Source organism: Triturus cristatus, chromosome 6 (genome assembly GCF_964204655.1).
Source record: "Triturus cristatus chromosome 6, aTriCri1.1, whole genome shotgun sequence".
NCBI lineage: Eukaryota > Metazoa > Chordata > Amphibia > Caudata > Salamandridae > Triturus > Triturus cristatus.
The window spans coordinates 94,137,295-94,157,715 of NC_140589.1; the positions used below are offsets into that span (position 1 = coordinate 94,137,295).

Genomic DNA, 20,421 nt, shown 5'->3' on the forward strand with positions numbered 1-20,421 from the left:
TCCTAAAGTTAGGACTCCTAACTTCTGTGAATACCGAAATGAGTAAGTGCCTTCTGTGAATACCGAAATGAGTAAGTGCCTTCTGTGAATACCAAAATGAGTAAGTGTCTTCTGTGAATACCAAAATGGTAGTAAGTTTAGGATTTTGTCTTAAGTTAGTTCTGTGAATCGGGTCCTCGTACTTCAGTGAGACCGATACGGTGACCAATATTTGAGCATGTCAAGTACAACGGTAGCAGAGGGATTCTTAACTCTCGAGGGCAAGAGCAATAAGAGAAGGTGAAAAAAGGAACTTAAGCACACTTGAAATCAAACAATCAGAGATAGCTTCATTCAGTTAGTATTCAGTTAGCATAAGAGCCATAAAAGCCTCACAATACATACAAGGATACAATAAACAGATAGATAAGAACAAACTTGAAATCACACTGTCCCACATCAAGCTGTACATCTTTACTGGCTTTGGTTGTTCATTAACTTCCTTCAAGAAAATCAACCTGGAATTAAAAAGAACAGGCAGCAGTTTTCTTCCTCATCAGTGACCCAGTGTAAATCTTCTTTATGGCTGGTTTTACAGCCTTTTATTACCGCTATCAAAGGCTTTCCTTGCTCAGCTTGGCAAACCTTAATCACGTGTAAAAATAAATGTATTTCCTGCTCTATATTGAAGTCCGTCTTCAGTTATTCTAATATTCTGCTAATGTAATGCCTGTTTATTATAGTAAATCTGTTTATTGCATAAAGGTGACAGAGATGTTGAAGTCATCAAGACTCTCAATCCACAAACTCACTTCCTCTGCCAAAGCCTTCGATGAAGTGTTTGCCCTACACTTTGCTTTGCATGCACTGTGCACCTCTGAGGACTCTGTAGAATGTTTAAATCTTGTCCCATTTGATTGACTTTTCAAGCATTTGGAGTGTTGAGTTTGGTCTGAGACCTGTTTTTAAACCATAACATGATTTCTTTGTTTTGTGCTTGTCCCAGGGCATTACTCAATTTCTATTTCCCCACATGTATGTGTGTTTCCTCTCCTGGAACAAGTTGCACAGAAGACCAGACTACGCTCCGTTACCTGACTGGTCAATAGACTGGAAACAATAGAACCGCATCACGCCGCTTTTAGGGGCTGCAATCACTGCACCTCTAGGGCTGCCTCATCTTCAAAACCCCTTGAATCCCTTACTATCGAGCAGCAGTTGGTGCTGAAAAACTAGGCACATCGGGATCCCAACATAAGATGAGGGGCAAAGGTAACAACAACAAGAGCAAAGCAGAGAAGCCGACAACTATGTTTCCTACATGCACTATGGATGTGCCATAACAACTTCCCAGACATCAGATCTGTACGGTCACTTCTAAAGTTCAGAGGTTCAGAGGCCATGACAACTTCCGAGACATCAGATCTGTACGGTCACTTCTAAAGTTCAGAAGCTTCTAAAGTTCAAAGGTTCAGAGGCCATGACAACTTCCGAGACATCAGATCTGTACGGTCACTTCTAAAGTTCAGAAGCTTCTAAAGTTCAAAGGTTCAGAGGCCATGACAACTTCCGAGACATCAGATTTGTACTGTCACTTCTAAAGTTCAGAGGCTTCTAAAGTTCAGAGGTTCAGAGGCCATGACAACTTCCGAGACATCAGATCTGTACGGTCACTTCTAAAGTTCAGAGGCTTCTAAAGTTCAAAGGTTCAGAGGCCATGACAATTTCCGAGACATCAGATCTGTACGGTCACTTCTAAAGTTCAGGGGTTCAGAGGCCATAACATCTTCCGAGACATCAGATCTGTACGGTCACTTCTAAAGTTCAGAGGCTTCTAAAGTTCAGAGGTTCAGAGGCCATAACATCTTCCCAGACATCAGATCTGTACGGTCACTTCTAAAGTTCAGAGGCTTCTAAAGTTCAGAGGTTCAGAGGCCATAACATCTTCCCAGACATCAGATCTGTACGGTCACTTCTAAATTTCAGAGGCTTCTAAAGTTCAGAGGTTCAGAGGCCATAACAACTTCCCAGACATCAGATCTGTACGGTCACTTCTAAAGTTCAGAGGCTTCTAAAGTTCAGAGGTTCAGAGGCCATAACATCTTCCCAGACATCAGTTCTGTACGGTCACTTCTAAAGTTCAGAGGCTTCTAAAGTTCAGAGGTTCAGAGGCCATAACAACTTCCCAGACATCAGATCTGTACGGTCACTTCTAAAGTTCAGAAGCTTCTAAAGTTCAGAGGTTCAGAGGCCATAACATCTTCCGAGACATCAGATCTGTACGGTCACTTCTAACGTTCAGAGGCTTCTAAAGTTCAAAGGTTCAGAGGCCATAACATCTTCGGAGACATCAGATCTGTATGGTCACTTCTAAAGTTCAGAGGGTTCTAAAGTTCAAAGGTTCAGAGGCCATAACATCTTCCCAGACATCAGATCTGTACGGTCACTTCTAAAGTTCAGAGGCTTCTAAAGTTCAAAGGCTCAGAGGCCATAAAAACTTCCCAGACATCAGATCTGTACGGTCACTACTAAAGTTCAGCGATTCATCCAAGAGAACCTCAAAGTACACAGAAAAGGTTCACCCCAGAGCTTATGGCATCTCTACCAGCAACAGGATCCCACTGTCTGCATAACTAAAAGCACTGGCAGCCCTTCAAAGTGCCATGCATCTCATGCTACACTAACACCTTCTGATAATGTCACCGCCTCTCTGCACCAATTGAACACAAATGTGTGACACTTGCCAGGGTAAACATTCTGAAGAACAGCAAATTCACACATTAGCACACTGAAAACCAGGAAATACCACACATAAGCATACTGGACACCGGGAAATGTTGCACTTAAGCATACTGAACACTGGGAAATGTTGAACTTAAGTATTATACTGGAAACCAGGAAATGTCACACATAAGCCAACATAAAACTTGGCAGCTTTACAGGTCTTTAGTTTGGGATACTGCCATCTTGTCCCACTCCACCCTCCATAAAGGGTTCACCACCAGCCCACTGGTAAGTCTTTCTCAACCGGGGTGTCTATCTTTACTCTTTTATGTGGATGCTCTGGTGAACAAGGTATCTAGCACTTGTTTTCTACAATTGAGTTTCCTAGTTGAGTCCTGGCCTACACTCTGACGCAGTAGAAGTCTTGGCTGATTATGCTAGGAACAAAGAAGGGTACAAAGTTCCTCATGTACAGTGACGGAGAAAAGCGAGTAACAAATTTATCACAGGTGGTCAAAACTATAAAAGACCACCCAGATGAAGGCAAGGGAAATTCCTTTAATTTAAACTAGTGCTCTCACACACCCAGCAAGCTAGGTGTCATGCTTCATCATATGAGCACTGCCCCTCGTCAAGTCGGCGCTGCAATCCTTGACGGGCTCCCGAAATCGGGGCTCTTTGTCGGGGATCTTTTGTTCCTGCCGAGGGTGCTTGGGGGTGAGGGGCCTAGTGTAAGAAGATGTAGCAGAAAAGTGGAATTTAAAACGGGTCAGTTGGTCCTACTACAACTTTATTCCAAAGGTCAACTACCCTATTAAAAATGTGTAGAGTGGCTAATTTGCTAGGAATAAGGTATCTAGACAAGAGCTCTACTCTATGTGATCAACATGTTTCATGCCGCTGGAGTCAGGAGGATCAGGGCAATTCATCAGGATCAAAATACTACTGTCTACAAAATTATTCGTGGTAAGGTGATTACTACATACCACTTCTTAAGGTTTGTTCCTGTTGGGGAAAAAAGAGACTTTTTATAACAAATAAAATTAGATATTCATACTGTACATAGCTATTGATATAGTGTCAAGAGTGATCACCGTGCTCGGGCGTGCAATACGCAATATCATTGTCTAGTGGTGTTTCGAACGCCATTCGGGAGTGCAGGGTAAGTAGGATGAATTAATATCCAAGAAAGGGAAGGAATTTATATGGAAAGAAAGGACTCACCTACAATGGTTGCTACTATTGTTAGCAACGGTACTGGCGGTTAAAAAGGAACCCAGTTGGGTCCTAAAGGAGGGGACAAGAAGTTGCCAGAACACCATTTTATTAGTATCTGTGTATTGAAGGAAATATAAATAACACCATCTATATTAAAAAAGACCATCTATATTAAAAAAGAGAGAGAGCCACCAATTAGGAGGTGTAAATTCGAAAAGGTAGCCAGGCAGAGCCTTAGTTACCAGGTCCCGACCCGATCCATCCGGTGCGGACACAAGGTCGAGTCAGGTGGCGCTGGCCTCGGTACAACGAGTCCGTAGGAATAGACCCGGAGGGCTCCGGTAGACAATGGGCAGATGTGGCTCCTCGAGTGTAGCAGGGCAATATAATTAGGACAATAAAATATGTACTCACCGACGTGAATGCACGTTCAAGAAAGCGACCTACCCAAACCGCCAGGAACCGGGGTGGTAGGTTCCGACGGGGAGTGAGAGAAGATATGCATCAATTCCGGGTACGTCATCGCGTGTGTGGCGCGTCATGACGAGGCGCGTTCGGGGAATGCAATCAAATGATTGGTCCCAGGTCAACGGGAGCGTGATCGTTGCTAGGTAACCCAGTGACGTTCTCTCTCGGCCAATTGAAGTGCCTCGCTGTAGAGTTGTGAGGTGAAAAAATTATAATATGCTGCCCGTCTTAGTGTGACGTGTTAAAAGAGCAAGTGTCTACTCACAGGTATAGTGAAGCCTCGTTGTCACAAAGTGACTACATCACGTCGTCTCACGGACTGATGATGTCTCTCAATGATGGTATGGCAATGCAATCAAATGATTGGTCCCAGGTTAACGGGAGCGTGATCGTTGCTAGGTAACCCAGTGAAGTTCTCTCTCGGCCAATTGAAGTGCCTCGCTGTAGAGTTGTGAAGTGAAAAAATATATTATGCTGTCCGCCTTAGTGTGACGTGTTAATTAAAAGAGCAAGTGTCTACTCACAGGTAAAGTGAAGCGTCGTTGTCACAAAGTGACTACATGACGTCGTCTCACAGACTGATGATGTCTCTCAATGATGGTATGGCCATGCGTATAGAAATATATAACGCTACTGGCACAAGGTTAAGAGGACGCGTGACCAGAGTAATGTTTACGGTAGGAGTACACATAAACGGGAATGGGGCGTTTCAACGGAGATAATCATGCACTGTAGAATGCCTCAGGTTAATGCATTACTCCCGAATGGCGTCAGATGTGAAACACAATATGTGCTTGTGAGATTCATGACAGTCGTAAATCGATCATGATAGTGGTGGCTCATTATAAATGACGTACGGTTAGCACTTGGCTTGAGGGCTATGTCATGTAACTCTACGTGTTTCTCCAACATGGACATATAATGTGAGTGTCAATGTTGTCGTCCTCACTAAGTTCAACTTCCTAGGGGCCAGGTGTATGTGTCAATAATCACACAATACGTGGAATGGTCCATTGATATATAAAAATATAACAAGTATAAAAAAGTAGTGAAGGAGTGGTCCTGTACTCAGTGTGATCATGAGCACTAAGGTCACACAGGGGCCACAAAGAACCTCATATCCTGCCCCGAGGACAATAAATTTCATGAATCATGGACATAAAATAGGCCAGAGCTCAGATTGGAATAAGTTCAGGCAAGTGGAGTAAACAGTACCCAGTTACAATAATGTGCTCCAGGGTATGTCATCATTGAGGCCATCGATATGACTAGAAAGTCTATGTACCCATCTTTGTTCGAGTCTGAAAAGGGAGGATTTGGATATCTGGGCATGGGATTCTAATATGACCCAATGTAGTGAGTCAGAAGTATGTTGTGTCTCCATGAAATGTCTGTATAGTTTTGTCGTTGTTCGTTGGCAACGTATGTTGCTCCTGTGTTCCGTTATGCGAGTTTTAACTGGACGCATGGTCATCCCTATGTACTGTAACTCACAGGGGCAAGTAATCAGGTAAATACACTGTTTAGTGATTATGCTAGGGCCATTTCTTAGCCGCTCCTAGTGCGGCAGGCTCCAGTTGGTGCCAAGATCAGCTTAAGGGCACATTCCTGGTGTGTCCCATCAGAACAGTATTTCACCTGCTCTTCGGAGCTTGCACTGGCTTCTGGTGTGGGGCAGAGTTTTCTTCAGCCCAAAGTCATAACCTATATGGCTATTTTGTCAAAAACCCTGACTTCCATGCTGCTACATTTCAGCTGCTGTAAGCCCAGAAGGATGTTCTGATGCACTCATCTGGCCCTTCAGGGCTGCTCTCTTTCTTCAGAACTCTCTAACTAGGGGCTTGGTCTGCATGTCCTTTCTCATTGCGTTGATGGTTTCTACTTTGTGTTGTGCTTCACTAGTGCCAAGAAGCCTTGTATACACAAAGTCATAGTGTTCATCCCTCTATATTGACTCTGTTTCCATATACTGTATTTGCTATATACAGCGCTCAGATTCTTCCTCGCTAGTTGGCACTATGAAAATACAAATACAACATACAATTGCCCAGTAACCAGTTTACCAGTCATTTGTTTTAAAATTGCACAAAAATGTTCTTAGCTCAAGTCCATATTGTGGAGTGCATGTACGTGCAGATCAATATTAAAAACTCAATGTTTTTGTACCACATCCACTGGGGTATTTTTATGTATCAAATGGTGAGGGTTCCCATAATGAGAATGTCCGGCCACAATAGTTTCCTTACATAAAACATTATCCATTACAACACCAGGTTGCTCCCACTAAGGGCTTGTCCAGCTTAGCGTACCAATTAATTAGCGCTATGGTTTCCTTTGCGTATCATAGCAAGTAATGACCTTAGCAGGCCTGCCTATTGTTCATTGCCAATTGATGACCAATACTGCTTACCCAGCTATTCATATCAATGGGTGACTACTTCCAATATAAAATGCTATAATCAGTTAGACGTGCTGGGCAAGCACTTACCCACTTGGGATTCGCGAATAATGGATTGATAAACCTTTCATCGAACTTGTTTTTCATTCCCAATGCATTGTCGGCTTGGACCATGGACCAAACCACGCGATCCAGGGGAAAGGGACCAGAGGGCAGGGCGAGAGTGTTTCCGCTTCCAGGACTGTCCCGTATCCAAGATTGCAAGAGATGCTTGGAAAGATCCAAAGAATGGGTGCAGCATGGCTTAAGGGGGTAAACTGGAACAGAAATGCTGTCCAACTCCTAGGTGCTTTCGGGTGTTTTTAGAGGCCTCAGCAAATCTGTCTCATAAAATGACAAATTTCAACTGTTGGTCTATCACAGGATCATCAGGCCAACCAGAAGCTTTCTTCGAGTGATATTCTTCTTGTGGTGGTCTCTGAAATATCAAGTGTCTCATCGTCTAGCCTCAAAGATGAAGGAACTAGATCCCTCTGCCCGCCTGTTTTCTGTTGCTTGAAGTCTATGACTGTCAACAGTGCGCGTGCACTTAACTGCTTTTTGTGCTCGGACATTTGCGGTTAGTCTGGAAGTCTTGCCACATTTTTAGAAGCTCGTCTGGGCCGTAGTGGTGAACAGTGATGAGAGCGTGGAACCGGCAGTGGTTGTAATTTATTTTGAGCATATTGAAAAGCCCTGGGGGCGACCTAGTAATTTTTATCTGTAGCTTTTCGAGACAGATGCCGACAAAAGCGTCCTCAATGTGGATCAGAGGCACAATCTGTGCGACGTCGTAGATCTTCTTGGCCATGTCTCCAGAAAACACATAGCCCTGCCCTGCTACGTAAGATGGGTACATGTCCCCGCTGTAGATCTCTTTGGGGACATAATATTTACGACCCCTCAACCGTTGTACCTTAAACTTTGGGATATAATAACCTGAGATGTAATTTTTTCTGGCTGGAAGATCAGGCTTCAGAAGGGTGTAAATCAAATAATTGACATTCAGGAACATGTCGCTGTCTATTTTTAAAACATAGCTAGCATTTGGGCAGTATTTGGCCACCCACTCCATCCCCATGAGAGTTTTCAGGGTCAGGTTATTGTACGTGTCTAAGAAGTCCTGTTGAATAATGTCTTGGTACGTGCTGCTCTCTTCTTGGAGTGCGAGTGCGACACTGCTGTTAAATCGAGGAGACATCGCTGTTACAAATAGTCTTACAATCGACACCCCAGAGACATTGCTTACGTTACCCCATGTCCTCCGGATTGCGTCTCTTGTTCCATAGTTGTCTCCCTGAACAATGACCAACATCACCAAGAATGGTGCCCCATCCATGCACTTGTCTAGCTGATTGATGGTGAATTTGTAGTCGTAGGGATATGGCGGTACAAGCGGGTGTCTCGTGGTGCTTTGTGGTGGAATGTCCCCGACTGGCTTCTGCGCGCTGCTGTTAGGCAGGGGTGTGAGGTGGTTTACAATATCATATACCTTTTGATGAACAAGCATAGAGAACAAAAAAATGCATAAAAAGCAAAATAGGATCAATCTTGAGCCGCACTTTAGTTGTCTTTGTGCTGTGTCCTTCATTATGGAAGATCTGGCAGTTACCACACAACGACGAAATCCTAATCCTGAAAAAAGGGGAAACGTGTTGAATACGCAGAATACAAGTAGATAACATAACAAATAAAGATCATTTGTCATTGAATTTAAGACTACCACATCATACAACATGTTAATTTACTTCAAGCTGAGGTAATGGACACACCAATAGGATTCAGCATGGACATCAGTGTAGATTTTACTATATTAATATGCGAGTCAGTAACACAAACTTATACTGGAGTTTAAATCATGCAAATTAACTGCTTCTCATTATGGCTAAACGGGATATAATCCCCACCCTCTTTAGATATTCAGAAAACTCGCCATCAAGTCTCTACAATGATACTCTGAAGTGAACCATAACTGGTAAGGGTCAGGCAGTGGGATTCGGGTTGGTTTCACCTATTTCTTCTGGAGATGCACAGAACAGCATTGCTATCAAAGAGACGTCATCTGGCCCTATGGAGGGGGAGAGAAAGGCGATGTCTATGCGCTACACTGAAGTGTACACTCAGCCATGCACAGAGGTTAGTCAAGGGGTCTCTTAGTGCACATGATTAGGTCTCGCCTGACCCAGCGCATGCGCTGGTCTGGCGAGACTTATTGAGAGGGCTCCAAAAAGTGCTACCAGGCTAGCCTGGAGCTACAGTGCATGTGCGCGGGCGCGCGCGCCACGCTTGACCGCGATTACTTTCACTTTCGCGGCCGCACGGCCACTTTGATGTTTGATCGCAATCGCGATCACTTTTGCGGCCGCACGGCATAGCCAATAGGTCTCGCTTTTGGGACCTTATAAGTATTTAGTTATGCAACTGTTGCATTGCTAAACACTTATAAGGTCCCAAAGGCGAGACCTATTGGCTATGCCAATGCTTGTTTTTGATTTGCTAGAGCAAGGCCTACCCCTGCTGCTGTGCCGGTGAGGCAGGAGGGAACCTATGCAAAGCATAACCTTGGGTGGAAGAAAACTTAGCCTCACGTTGGGTTGAGTCTGAAAAGTATTTATTGTAACATTTAACAGTCTGTGAATCACAAGACATATCAACAAGGGATCTCACTACAGCAGCAATGGAGATAAGCTCCCAGAGGCAAGTCAAGGTTCAAATTCATCTTCTACTACATATCCTTCATAGTGCAGGACTACATTCACACCAAGAATACAAGCAGGTGCATGGTGGAGCTCATGGAAGAAAGCTTCTGTGGCCCTCTTAAGTAAAAGCAATGTAAACAATGTCAGCTGAGCAAGTTGGTTTGAAAAAGTTGTCTCGGTGACTAGGCGCATCCCGCTATGCTTCAAAGATAGACACCCCATTTCAGAAGATGTAGCATTACACCCCAAAAACTGTCAGTTACAGGTTGCTACAGCCAGGTATCATTATTTTAACAATTTAATGTTTTCAGTTATTGAAACCATCTTTACACTGCACTGCAACAAAAATGGGGAAACATCGTTTACAACGCGGGGATTACATCACGATGCCATTACATCGCGGTTTTTACAGCGCAAGTCGTTACAACGACTTGCGCTAGATGGCGCTCTAGGACAAGGAATAGTATAATTTACTATCCAACACCTTCCCTACTGTACGTAGACTGGAGTTGGAATAGTAAATTATACTACTCCTAAGTCCAGCGCCCTCCAACGCAAGTCGATGTAACGGCTTGCGTGGTCAAAACCGCGATGTAATGTACCGCGATGTAAATGTATGCGTTGTAACGTCATACATCCACAAAAATGGATCTAACTGCACTGACAACACCTGCTTACCTCAGCCTTATAACATCTACTCCTTTAATGCCCTCCGAAAGAGGTAAAGAAGCTAGGGATTATTCAAAAAGAGAAGAGTAACTTTACAATCAAAAGGAATATGCATGGGGGCGTGGCTTGCAGCCGATGAAAATGGCCGCAACCTAGTGCGGCTCCGGAGCCCAGCGCACGATCTCACCACTATCCGGCACTCATCCTGGCCCTTTAACCAGCAACACTGACGTGACAGAGCCCCCTGCACACCCGAGGCTCCGGTGATTTGCGGAAACGCGAGAAGCGCCGCGTCTGGCCCGCCCGGCTGCCTCGCTGCGGGCGCTGGGCCTATCTGTGGAGGAGGCGCCGGGGCCTCGAGTACCGGCCACCCAACCCGGCGGAACACAAGAAGACCGGACCGGCAGCCGGAGGCGTGAGCGCCCAGAGCAGAGACGCGCCACGCCAGGGACAGGCATACCGGTGGAAGGAGAGCACCGGAGGCCGGGTCCCCCCCTGACATCAACGGCGACCGGCCCGCCCAGCGGTGACGGTGTTGGCCTGGCGCAGCGCCATTTCGGCACGAGAGGAGACGCACTGGGCGCAGTGGCAAGGCGCCGAAGAGCAGTCTGGCAAGTAGGGGCACTGGGGGCAGTCTGAGCCATAGAGGGACGCTGGCAGCAGAAGGCAGGTGACACATCCACGGCATGGCCCCCGGGAGGGGAAAAACCCCCTGCATTTCCCGGAGTGGAGGGTGGACTTGCAGCAGTAGGCGCCGGCCTTGCCTGAGACTTGAGACCTGACGCTGCAGACACGGGCGGAGCGAGGCGTGCGACAACTCACCTGGTAAGGAGGCAGCTGGGAATCTGAGGCCTGCACGATACCGAGACAGAAAGAAGGCTGACACCCCCGCAGGCCGCACGTCGCGGGCCACCATGGGGGGGGAAAGGCCAGCGTGGGGGAGCGCAGGCCAGGCTCGACAAATATGCCTTTCAGAAAGACCGGACTGCCTCCCCCCCCCCCTGACAAGGCCAAAGAAATCACCCTGGCACATGTTATGGCCACACTGACCCAGATGCAAACCTCTATTGGCACGATCTCCACAGACGTGACGCTGCTGAGGGCTGACGTCGCCAAAATCAACACGAGGCTGTCCGAGGTCGAAACGACTACCGCAACCCTCACTAAAGACGCGACCGAGAGCAGAAAACGCATACAGTCGCTGGAGCGGGTCCAAAAACAACTTATGGACAAGCTGGATGACCAGGAGGGCAGGTCGAGACGGAACAACGTCCGCGTCGTAGGTGTGCCTGAGAGTGAGCGGGGGCCGGCGCTCGACCTTTTCGTGGAAAAGCTTATCACGGAACAACTGCAGCCGCGTGGACTTTCAAAATTTTTCTCGGTCGAAAGGGCACACCGGGTGCCTGGGGGGAGGCCGAGACCTGGGGCCCCCGCGCGCCCGATCCTGGCCCGTATCTTCAACTTCCGAGATAGAGACGCTATCCTCCAGGCGGCGCGTACCGCCCCCCCGCTACGGGTTGACAACTGCACGGTAACCCTCTACCCGGACTACACTGCGACAGTGTCGCGGCAACACCGAGACTTCATCGCGGTCAAAGCGGAGCTGCGCGCTCGAGAACTTAAGTACGCGATGCTTTACCCGGCAAAGCTCCGGGTGGAGGCGGAGGGGCGCACGTGGTTCTTTGCCACGCCGACGGAGGCCACGGAGTGGCTGGAAGGCTGGCGCCCTGCGGAGGCACCGGGCCGGGCGAGGCGCACCCATCGAAACCATTCTGCCTCCCCTGAAAAATCTGGAGGACCCTAGACCGCAGGAGACAGTCACCACATTACGTAGCTGTGGCCGCCACGGCCTGAACGAACTTCGGCAGCTGAACGAAGGCGGATTCCCCGTGGGTTGGGACACTCATTGCAGACTCGGACAATGAAGGGGTGTCGCAGTCATAGTCTACAAACTTTACAACATGCTGCTGACCGGTTTCCTAAAGGGACACACACATGGTGCAGGGATCGGACGAGGGGCACTGGGCAGCCATTCCCCAGCACGCAAGTAGACAGTTATGGGAATCAAGCACTCTGCTAAGCTGGGGTGGCGGGTAGTTTTAAATCCGCTGGGCACGGAGGGAGGGAGGGGGGGCAGGGACATCTTGGGAATGTTGGTTTATGTTCTGTTCTAGGTTTAGTTACCACACATTGGCATACTCTGCAACTCAGAATGGTTAGAGATCCAGGGAGAGATGCGCGGAGACTACTGCTTGCCACCACCATACATGACGAGGGAATCACATAATACCGCCCAAGAGGCCACCGTTAGCTCCACAGGGGAACAAGCACGGCGACACAGTCCCAAACTTACAATTCTATCGTGGAACGTGAACGGGCTGGGAGATAAGATTAAACGTGGGCTTGTCTTACAGTATCTTGCAGTGGCACTCCTACAAGAAACGCATCTGGTAGGCTCGACCACGAGAGCACTGGACAGATGGGGTTTTAAGATGGCGATACATTCTGAGTTCACGTCGGGGTCCCGCGGGATTGGGATATTGGTAAACAAGCGCTTTCCACTGATTTTAGTTGACTCCCGTAGGGAGGAACAGGGCCGATTCGCGGCGCTCACCTGCCAATGGGAGGGTAAAGTATATAATTTGGTAACTGTGTACATCCCGCCAACACTCCACCAGGATACACTCCGGGCATTGGGGGAATTCCTGCTGACATTACCACCGGGGGAACTCATTATGGGCGGGGATTTCAACGCAACTATGAACCCGCTACTGGACAGGTCATCTTTCAGAGACCGCAGTGGTGCAACCCCCAAACTGCGAGAATTCACGGAGGCACTCGGCCTCATAGACACCTGGAGGGCTCAATGTCCTGAAGACCGACAATACACCTTTCACTCGGGGGCTCACAACACCCTTTCCCGCATAGACTACATCTTCGCGTCACCCATGGGGTTCAGGGGCATGACTGACGTTTCCCATCTGCCCAGGGGCATCTCGGACCATTCTCCGGTAGTGATCACATTTACACTCTCTACCCCACGTAACCGCAGGATATTCCCAATTCATCCGGGATACCTCAAAATCCCCAAAATTCGCAAAGCCCTTCAGGCGACGACCAAACATTATTTCGCTGAAAACAAGGACCCAGAGATAGGCCTTGCGACACTGTGGGAGGCGTACAAAACAGTCCTTCGTGGACAAGCAATCTCCATGATTACAGACTATAAGATGACCCAGCAGCTTGAGGTGCATAGGCTCGAGCAGGGGGTGGCAGAGGCGGAGGCCAACCAAGCCACACACACCGACGACGACACTGCACATAGTGCCCATATGGCGCAGCAGGAATATCACTCCTATCTTGTAGAAGCCGCACGAGCCAAACAGACGGCTGCACGACATACTGTTTACGAACTGGGAGACAAGGCGGGCAAACTGTTGGCCTGGCTTAAGAGGCGAGAACGGGCCTCGCGATGGGTGGCGCGGATCAGGCTGGATTCGGGAGACTATACGTCTGAGCCGCGGCAAATCGTAGAGGCCCTGGCGGCTCATTACAAGACGGTATATACGCCGGAGGCCTCCTCCACGGTGGCGGAAAATGAGGCCTTCCTCCGGGACATCGCGATGCCGCGACTGGCCCCGTCGGCAGTAGAGGCCCTAGAGGCAGACCTGCAGGCAGAAGAGCTCACGTTGGCAATACTCGCTCTCCGTGCCGGGAAGGCTATGGGCCCAAATGGAATTCCGGTAGAATTCTATAAATTAAACGCTGCCCACGTAGTCCCGCATCTATTGGCCATGTACAACGAAAGCCTGTCGACAGGGATACTCCCCCCGGACCAGAGAGTGGCTACCATAGTGGCAATTCCGAAACCTACTAAGCCAGCGCATGAGTGCGCCTCCTATCGCCCAATCTCATTGCTAAATGCGGAGGCAATAATTCTGGCGAAGGTGCTGGCCACAAGACTGCAGCCCTACCTCACAACCCTAATACACCCGGACCAATCGGGATTTATGCCATGCCGGAATACCGCCTTAAATCTACGGCGGCTCCACGGAATTCTTGCGCGACGCACTTCGATAGAGGACGCAGCCATCCTCTCGCTGGATGCGCGAATGGCGTTTGACCGGGTGGAATGGCCGTTTCTCTTTGCTGTCCTTCGCCACGTAGGATTCGGCCCCAAGATGTGCGCATGGATTCAGCTTCTCTATACCGAGCCGCTGGCACAGATGGTGGTCAATGGCCATATCTCAGACCCCTTTCCGTTGGGGCGGGGGACGCGACGGGCTGCCCTCTCTCCCCGCTCCTTTTTGCTTTGGCTCTGGAGCCACTCGCGGCATGGCTGCGGCGGGACCCGGTGATCCGGGGACTAAGGTGGACAATGGGGTGGGAGGATCGCATTTCCCTCTACGCTGACGACATCCTGTTGTACTTAGCCTCCCCAGCCCGCTCGATCGCTTGTCTCCTGGATATCTGTGTGTCGTACGGGAGGGTATCGGGCTACGAGATTAACTGGGAGAAGTCCATTGTCTACATGCTCCACGGCTCCCCGCCTAGGCTCCCGCAGGGTTGTGCGATTCGGGTGGTGACGGACGGGTTCAAATATCTGGGAATCTATGTGACAGCTGATAAGGAACGCTTTATAGCTGAAAATCTAACGAAGCCATTGCTTCGGTTTCGAAGCGATGTCAAACATTGGCGCTCCTTGCCCTTGACATTGCTAGGACGTGCCGCCCTCTTCAAAATGATGGCTCTCCCTAGATTTCTGTATATACTTCAGAATACCCCCTTCCCGGTGCCCCCAACATACTTCGCCGCCGTCAATGCGGAAGTCACCAGCCTGCTATGGGAGGGCAGGACGCCGCGGATAGCACTCCACAAGCTCACCAGGGGGTGGTATGACGGCGGGATAGCCCTCCCAGACATACGACTGTACTATTGGGCATCGCAGCTTACGGTGATCAACCAGTGGTTGCATGTGCCAGGGGAAGACCCGGCATATCGTATGGATCGGCACCTGCTGGGGGCTGAGGGGGTCATGGGGGCGCTCTACAACCACAAAAGGGGCCGATACCCCCCAGGCCCCACGACGCACACCCTCCAGCTATGGTTTGCGGCGCAGCGGGCTCTGGGCTGGGCTGGGAAAATAACCCAATAACCCAAGCTACTCTGTTGTGGGAGGCAAAACAGTTGGGGGTACTGCGCACCACCAAGGGGTTCCATCAATGGGACCTCATTGGCATCTCCAGGGTGGGTGACCTTTGGAGGAAGGGAGAAATGGTCACATTTACGCAACTGCAAGCAGACTTCAACCTAGCTGCCACTGAAGGGTTCAGGTACATGCAAATCCGCCACGCACTCCAGGCGGCGGCTCCGCCTGGGACCCGACCCGACCGGCTCCTCACAGAACACCTGACTCAGAAGGCGACCTCCCTAACGTACCGAAAACTGATAAACAACCGGCCAGATCCTTTCGAGGCTCTTAAAAACCGATGGGAGGCTGAGCTGGGGGAGTTTGATGAAACGGACTGGCAGGCAGCGCTTTCCTCCCCTAGGGAGGTGGGCGTCTCATCCAGACTGCGACTGGTCCAACTTAAAATCCTGCACCGCACATACTACACTCGTACACTCCTGTTTAAACTTAACCGAACCGACTCCCCACTATGTCTTAGGCAGTGTGGGATGGAGGGAACCCTCATACATACCCTGTGGGAATGCCCGGCCATAACTCAGTACTGGAAGGGAATTCTGCGCACACTCTCCCAAGTGACCAAGGTCCCGACACTCCCGGAGCCGCGGATGTGTCTCCTCAACGTCTGGGAACCGACTGATCACCACAAGGTCGCACAACTCTGGGTAACACTGGGACTTATGTTGGCGAAGCGCAATATAGCTCAAAGGTGGGGCTCTAGCCAAGCTACAACCCTCGCCCAATGGTCCCGAGATATGGACTCCACAATGGTGGTCGAAAAAAACTGTCTATATACACAGAGGCTGCCCCAAAAAATGGGCCCAGGTTTGGGGTGGGTGGAATGCCTATAGAGGGAATATATGTGAACCCCCGAGCGACACCTCAGACTCAGACTTAAGCGATCACGATTAGACGATACGTACGTGGTCGACGCAATGTGATAAAAACTGTATCGCGAAGCCAGAAGGCGCTCACTCATTTTCAAAATGTCATGAATGTTTCCTTCGACTCGCACTGGACAATTACTCTATTGAACCTGATGCCAATGTGTACTGCTTTATGTTTAAATTTCAATAAAAATATTTACAAAAAAAAAAAAAGGAATATGCATGTCACATTGATGAGGGCGTCGTCTTGCAATGTCTCTGCAGGATGCTCCACCCCGAACAGCTCGAAAGGGCTCCTGAAGGCCAGCTCAGCTCAGGGTTGAGGAGTGTGCTCTGAGGGTCTTTGGAGGGCCAGCTGGGGTGTTTTATGACAACCTGAGGGATAGCTGTGGAGTGTAAGCAGCAGCCAGAGGTTACTCAAAGAAGTATGAGTGTCACTAAGGGCACGCTGGAGGTATATGAGAGGGTTGTTTAAGGACGAGCTGAATGGACAAAGGGGCCGCAGCCCCCCTCAACAGGTGCGGGCCAGTATGGACTGGTTGATGGTGGCAGCCCAACGGTGGCCGCCGGGTCAAATTTCACGGGTGGGTTTCCTGTGGGTGGCAACGATTGGTTGCCGAGGGGGGGGGGGACAGCGGGCTGCCTGTGCGGCTTGCAGGGGCGGCAGGACAGCTTTAAAGGCTGTAGATCAGCCTGATGAGCACCTTGCTGCCTGTCTACCCCTGAGGATTCCCGGTGCATGCTGTCCCCACCACGAGAGAGACTTTGTGTACCCACCCTCCCATCCCTTTAACTTCTGCATATGCTTAGGGAGGCAGTTAAGGAGTCATGTTTTGACCACAAAACGGGTTGCCAACGTGGGGCATCACAGATCTAAGCGCAGGCAGATTCAATATGTTGGTTTTTTAATAACCCGGGCATGGGTGACATGGTCATTAGTGAAGGGCTGGAGGCATCCGCTGCTGCAATTGTCCCTGGCCCTAGGGGGGCACCCTGTGATATGCCCAGTGGGAGTGGGGGGATGGTGGCGGTGGGGGCCAAGGTATGGCCCGGTTTCCCATGCTCATTACCCCGATTGGGTGCCAAGGAGTGCCCCTTTACTGGGTTGCTCTGTCATGATTCCTTTTGGGGGGCCAGCTTCCTTGCTGGCCCCAGCTCCCTCTACCTTGAGGGAGTGGAGAGTTCGCCTTGTAAACGATGCCACTAGGACCCGAGAGGTGGTCAATCATGACTCCTAATGGAGCGTGAGACCATGCGAGCAGGAGCTCAGTTGTATTAGTAAAATGTTTACTGTATTAAACTGTATGAATTTTTGTAAATATTTGGAAATGTTATGCAATATGAAGACAACTGTTGAATGTAATAAATACGGCCAGAGAACGGGTGCATTCTCAAAAAGCAAATCTGGTTGTCTGTTGTGGTTTCATATGATGGGTGCAGCTGTAATGTTCTTCTGGTATGGGTAGGGTAGGGTGACCAGATTCTCAAAACAAAAAACCGGGACAGGTGTCAGACATAAAAGTAGGACTTGCAGAACTACCCATGGCTTTAAGTGGGATGAAAAAACAGGGGGGGGGGGTGTCTCTCAAGGGGCGTGGCCGATGTAATTAAGGACGTGGCTTAAAACACATTAGCTAAACAAATCTGTACTTACCATAGCGTCCCGCCCGAAAAACGTGCTGCTTCTATCATTGTATGCAGATCAATAAAATAACGAGTAACATCACACCTAGAACAAGCCTGGACTATTGGCTTTCTCAATGGTTGTTTGCTGCAAAAGAGAACTAAGCAACAACTTTGGCTTCGCTGTACATAACTTTGAAAATGCCTCAGTTCTGGAATGAAGGTATCTTTAAAAGCAGTGGAGGGTGGTACTGCTGCAGCAGTAAGCTTTTTTTTTTCTCCGTGAGGGCAAATTGGAGATCCCAATAGAGATCCGTCTCAGCACCTGTGAGAAGTAAAGCAGGCGCACCGAGCGAGAAACTATTGAAAAAACAGGACATTTATCTGTTTAACCCAAGCACTACACAAAAACTGTGACATTTCTTTAATTTGAAGCAAAGTGCGGGGCACACTGCTCCAAAAACCGGGACCGTCCGGTCACCCTAGGGTAGGGCAATTTCGGCCTTGCTTCTTCAGCACACCGGTCTCGTGACGGTCCCTCACCTGTATCTCTGAGACTCCATCAATCATCTGTGACGGGAGACCTGGGGTGTTCAGGCACCAGCTGACGCAGGGGTCTTCCAGCCTTTTAATGCAGCGCCCCCCCCCCCCAGTGAAAGAAAAAAATCGGGCCCCCCCTTTCAATATTTTTCACAATTATTCTATTAACCTGGCAGCGTTTAAATATGGCTAGGCTGATTTAAACATTGCAGTTAATTTAGCGTTTTTAAAATGCAGTCAAATACATGATCGCCAAACATACATTTCTGGTCAGGATGCCTTACTAAACGTGTAAAATTATCCACAGCGTGATCACTGGAAATGGAGGTGGGGGTTTTGAAGAATATTTTGAGTCCCTTCCCTTTTGACACCTTTCTCCCAGCGAGGATCTAAATAATAAAAGATGTGATGGCACATGACAGAGCAGCTTAGCCGCGTACTCATCCCCCCCCCTTTGACCGGAGCCTGGTGCCCCCACTGAGATCGCTTGAAGCCCTCCTATGGAGGGCCGTCCCTCAGTGTGAAGACCCCTGAGCTGAGAGAATCCGTAGGCATGTCGAGGGCCAACTGGATGTGGATAAAAGAGTCAAGTGGGAGACCCTGCCGCGCTGTTCTGAGGGCCTGCTGGAGGGGGTCCGAGGGCCTGCTGGGTAGGGTGACCAGAAGTCCCGGTTTTCCGCGGACAGTCACGGTTTTTCGTGAAGTTTCCCTGTGTCCCGACCCTTATTTCCTCCAAACTGAATAAATGTCCCGGTTTTTTAATAGTGGCTGGGATGAGCACAGAAATGTCCTGCTTTCTGAGTAGTGGCTGAGTACGCACTGGTGTTAAAAAGATGTGCGCATACTGACTTCTCACTACTGGAGATATTGTGGCGCGACGTCACCCCAGATGAGGTTGTTGTGGGAAGGGAAATCCTTTAAAGAGAGACATTTTCTCTCTGGATGTCCCTTCTCTTTCTACAAAGCAGCAACAATGTCATTATACCAGCCATCGGGGCAACAGCGTGTCCGAACTGCCAGCATGACCCTGATCACTGAAGTCAGAGGTCACTGCCTGCACCAAGATCTAGCCAGCCACCAGTGTACACTGTAGTCCTACTTCTGTGTTTATGACCTGTCCCGGTTTTTTAGGTCTCGCCTACGCAGCGCGCATGTGCTGCATAGAGGGGACCTCTTGGAATCGATCCGTTTTTGTCCCCAAAAACGTGCACGCGTTGCATTTCTTTCAATGGCAACGCGTGCACGTTTGGCACCATGTGTTAGCAATTATCGCTCCTGGCGCTGCTCGCTCCCGCAAGGTAAACGCTTTCACTTTTGCCGCCCCTTTTTAAATTTTTTTTACTTTTAGCGCTAGGCGCACGCTTGTTTCTCATGGGTAGCGCCCCCTGTTGGTTCGGAATGCACGCACTACGAAGCGGCGCCAGAGATCGCACTACTAGGGGTTGGCTTAATTCTATGCGCTTCTAATTTTGTTAGTTAAGAGAAATTCGACACATTTATTGTATACTCTCCAGGATCACACGTTTTGCTGCGCACGGAAGCCTGCTTTAGAATCCTAGTGTATACTCAAAACAAAATTATGAAACCTTTATGAAAGATACCAAGGTGCCTAAACAGGTTGGACGAGTCTATTTTAAGTTACTAATTTGTTTTGTATTGTATTTAGATGCACGGTTAGTATCTAAAATTACTATAAGGCGTATAAACGTTAAAGCCAGTTGATCCGTAGCAACCACTCGTGGGGTGGGTGAGGCCATAGGTCACAACCCATGCTTTCTTAGTCATAACCATCTCTTCTGAGGGTGCCGCAGCACGGTTGTTTGTGTGGGGGCAGGTTTCTTTTTTGTGCTTAAGGAGTGATGCCCCCTCGGTGCCAGTGTCTTAGCCAGTACGTCATGGGCCATAGTGCATGGAAGGAAATTGGCTTCTTGGCTGCTGTTTTGACTTGTGATAACAGAAATGATCAGGGTTTGGTGGGCCCCGCAGGCC

At 49.0% G+C, this 20,421-nt stretch overlaps 1 protein-coding gene across 2 annotated transcripts in view; it reads right to left on the reverse strand.

Annotated features, from left to right (window-relative positions):
- Nucleotides 1–303: 303 nt before the first annotated feature.
- LOC146813818 (beta-1,3-galactosyltransferase 2-like) overlaps nucleotides 304–20,421 on the reverse strand; it is a 120,896-nt gene continuing 100,778 nt past the window's right edge. For both annotated transcript variants that reach the window (XM_085610272.1, XM_085610273.1), the window contains exon 2: nucleotides 304–8,461. In XM_085610272.1, coding sequence (XP_085466398.1) covers nucleotides 7,377–8,417 — 1,041 coding nt within the window. In that variant the 5' untranslated portion in view covers nucleotides 8,418–8,461 and the 3' untranslated portion in view covers nucleotides 304–7,376. The remainder of the gene's footprint in view (nucleotides 8,462–20,421) is intronic.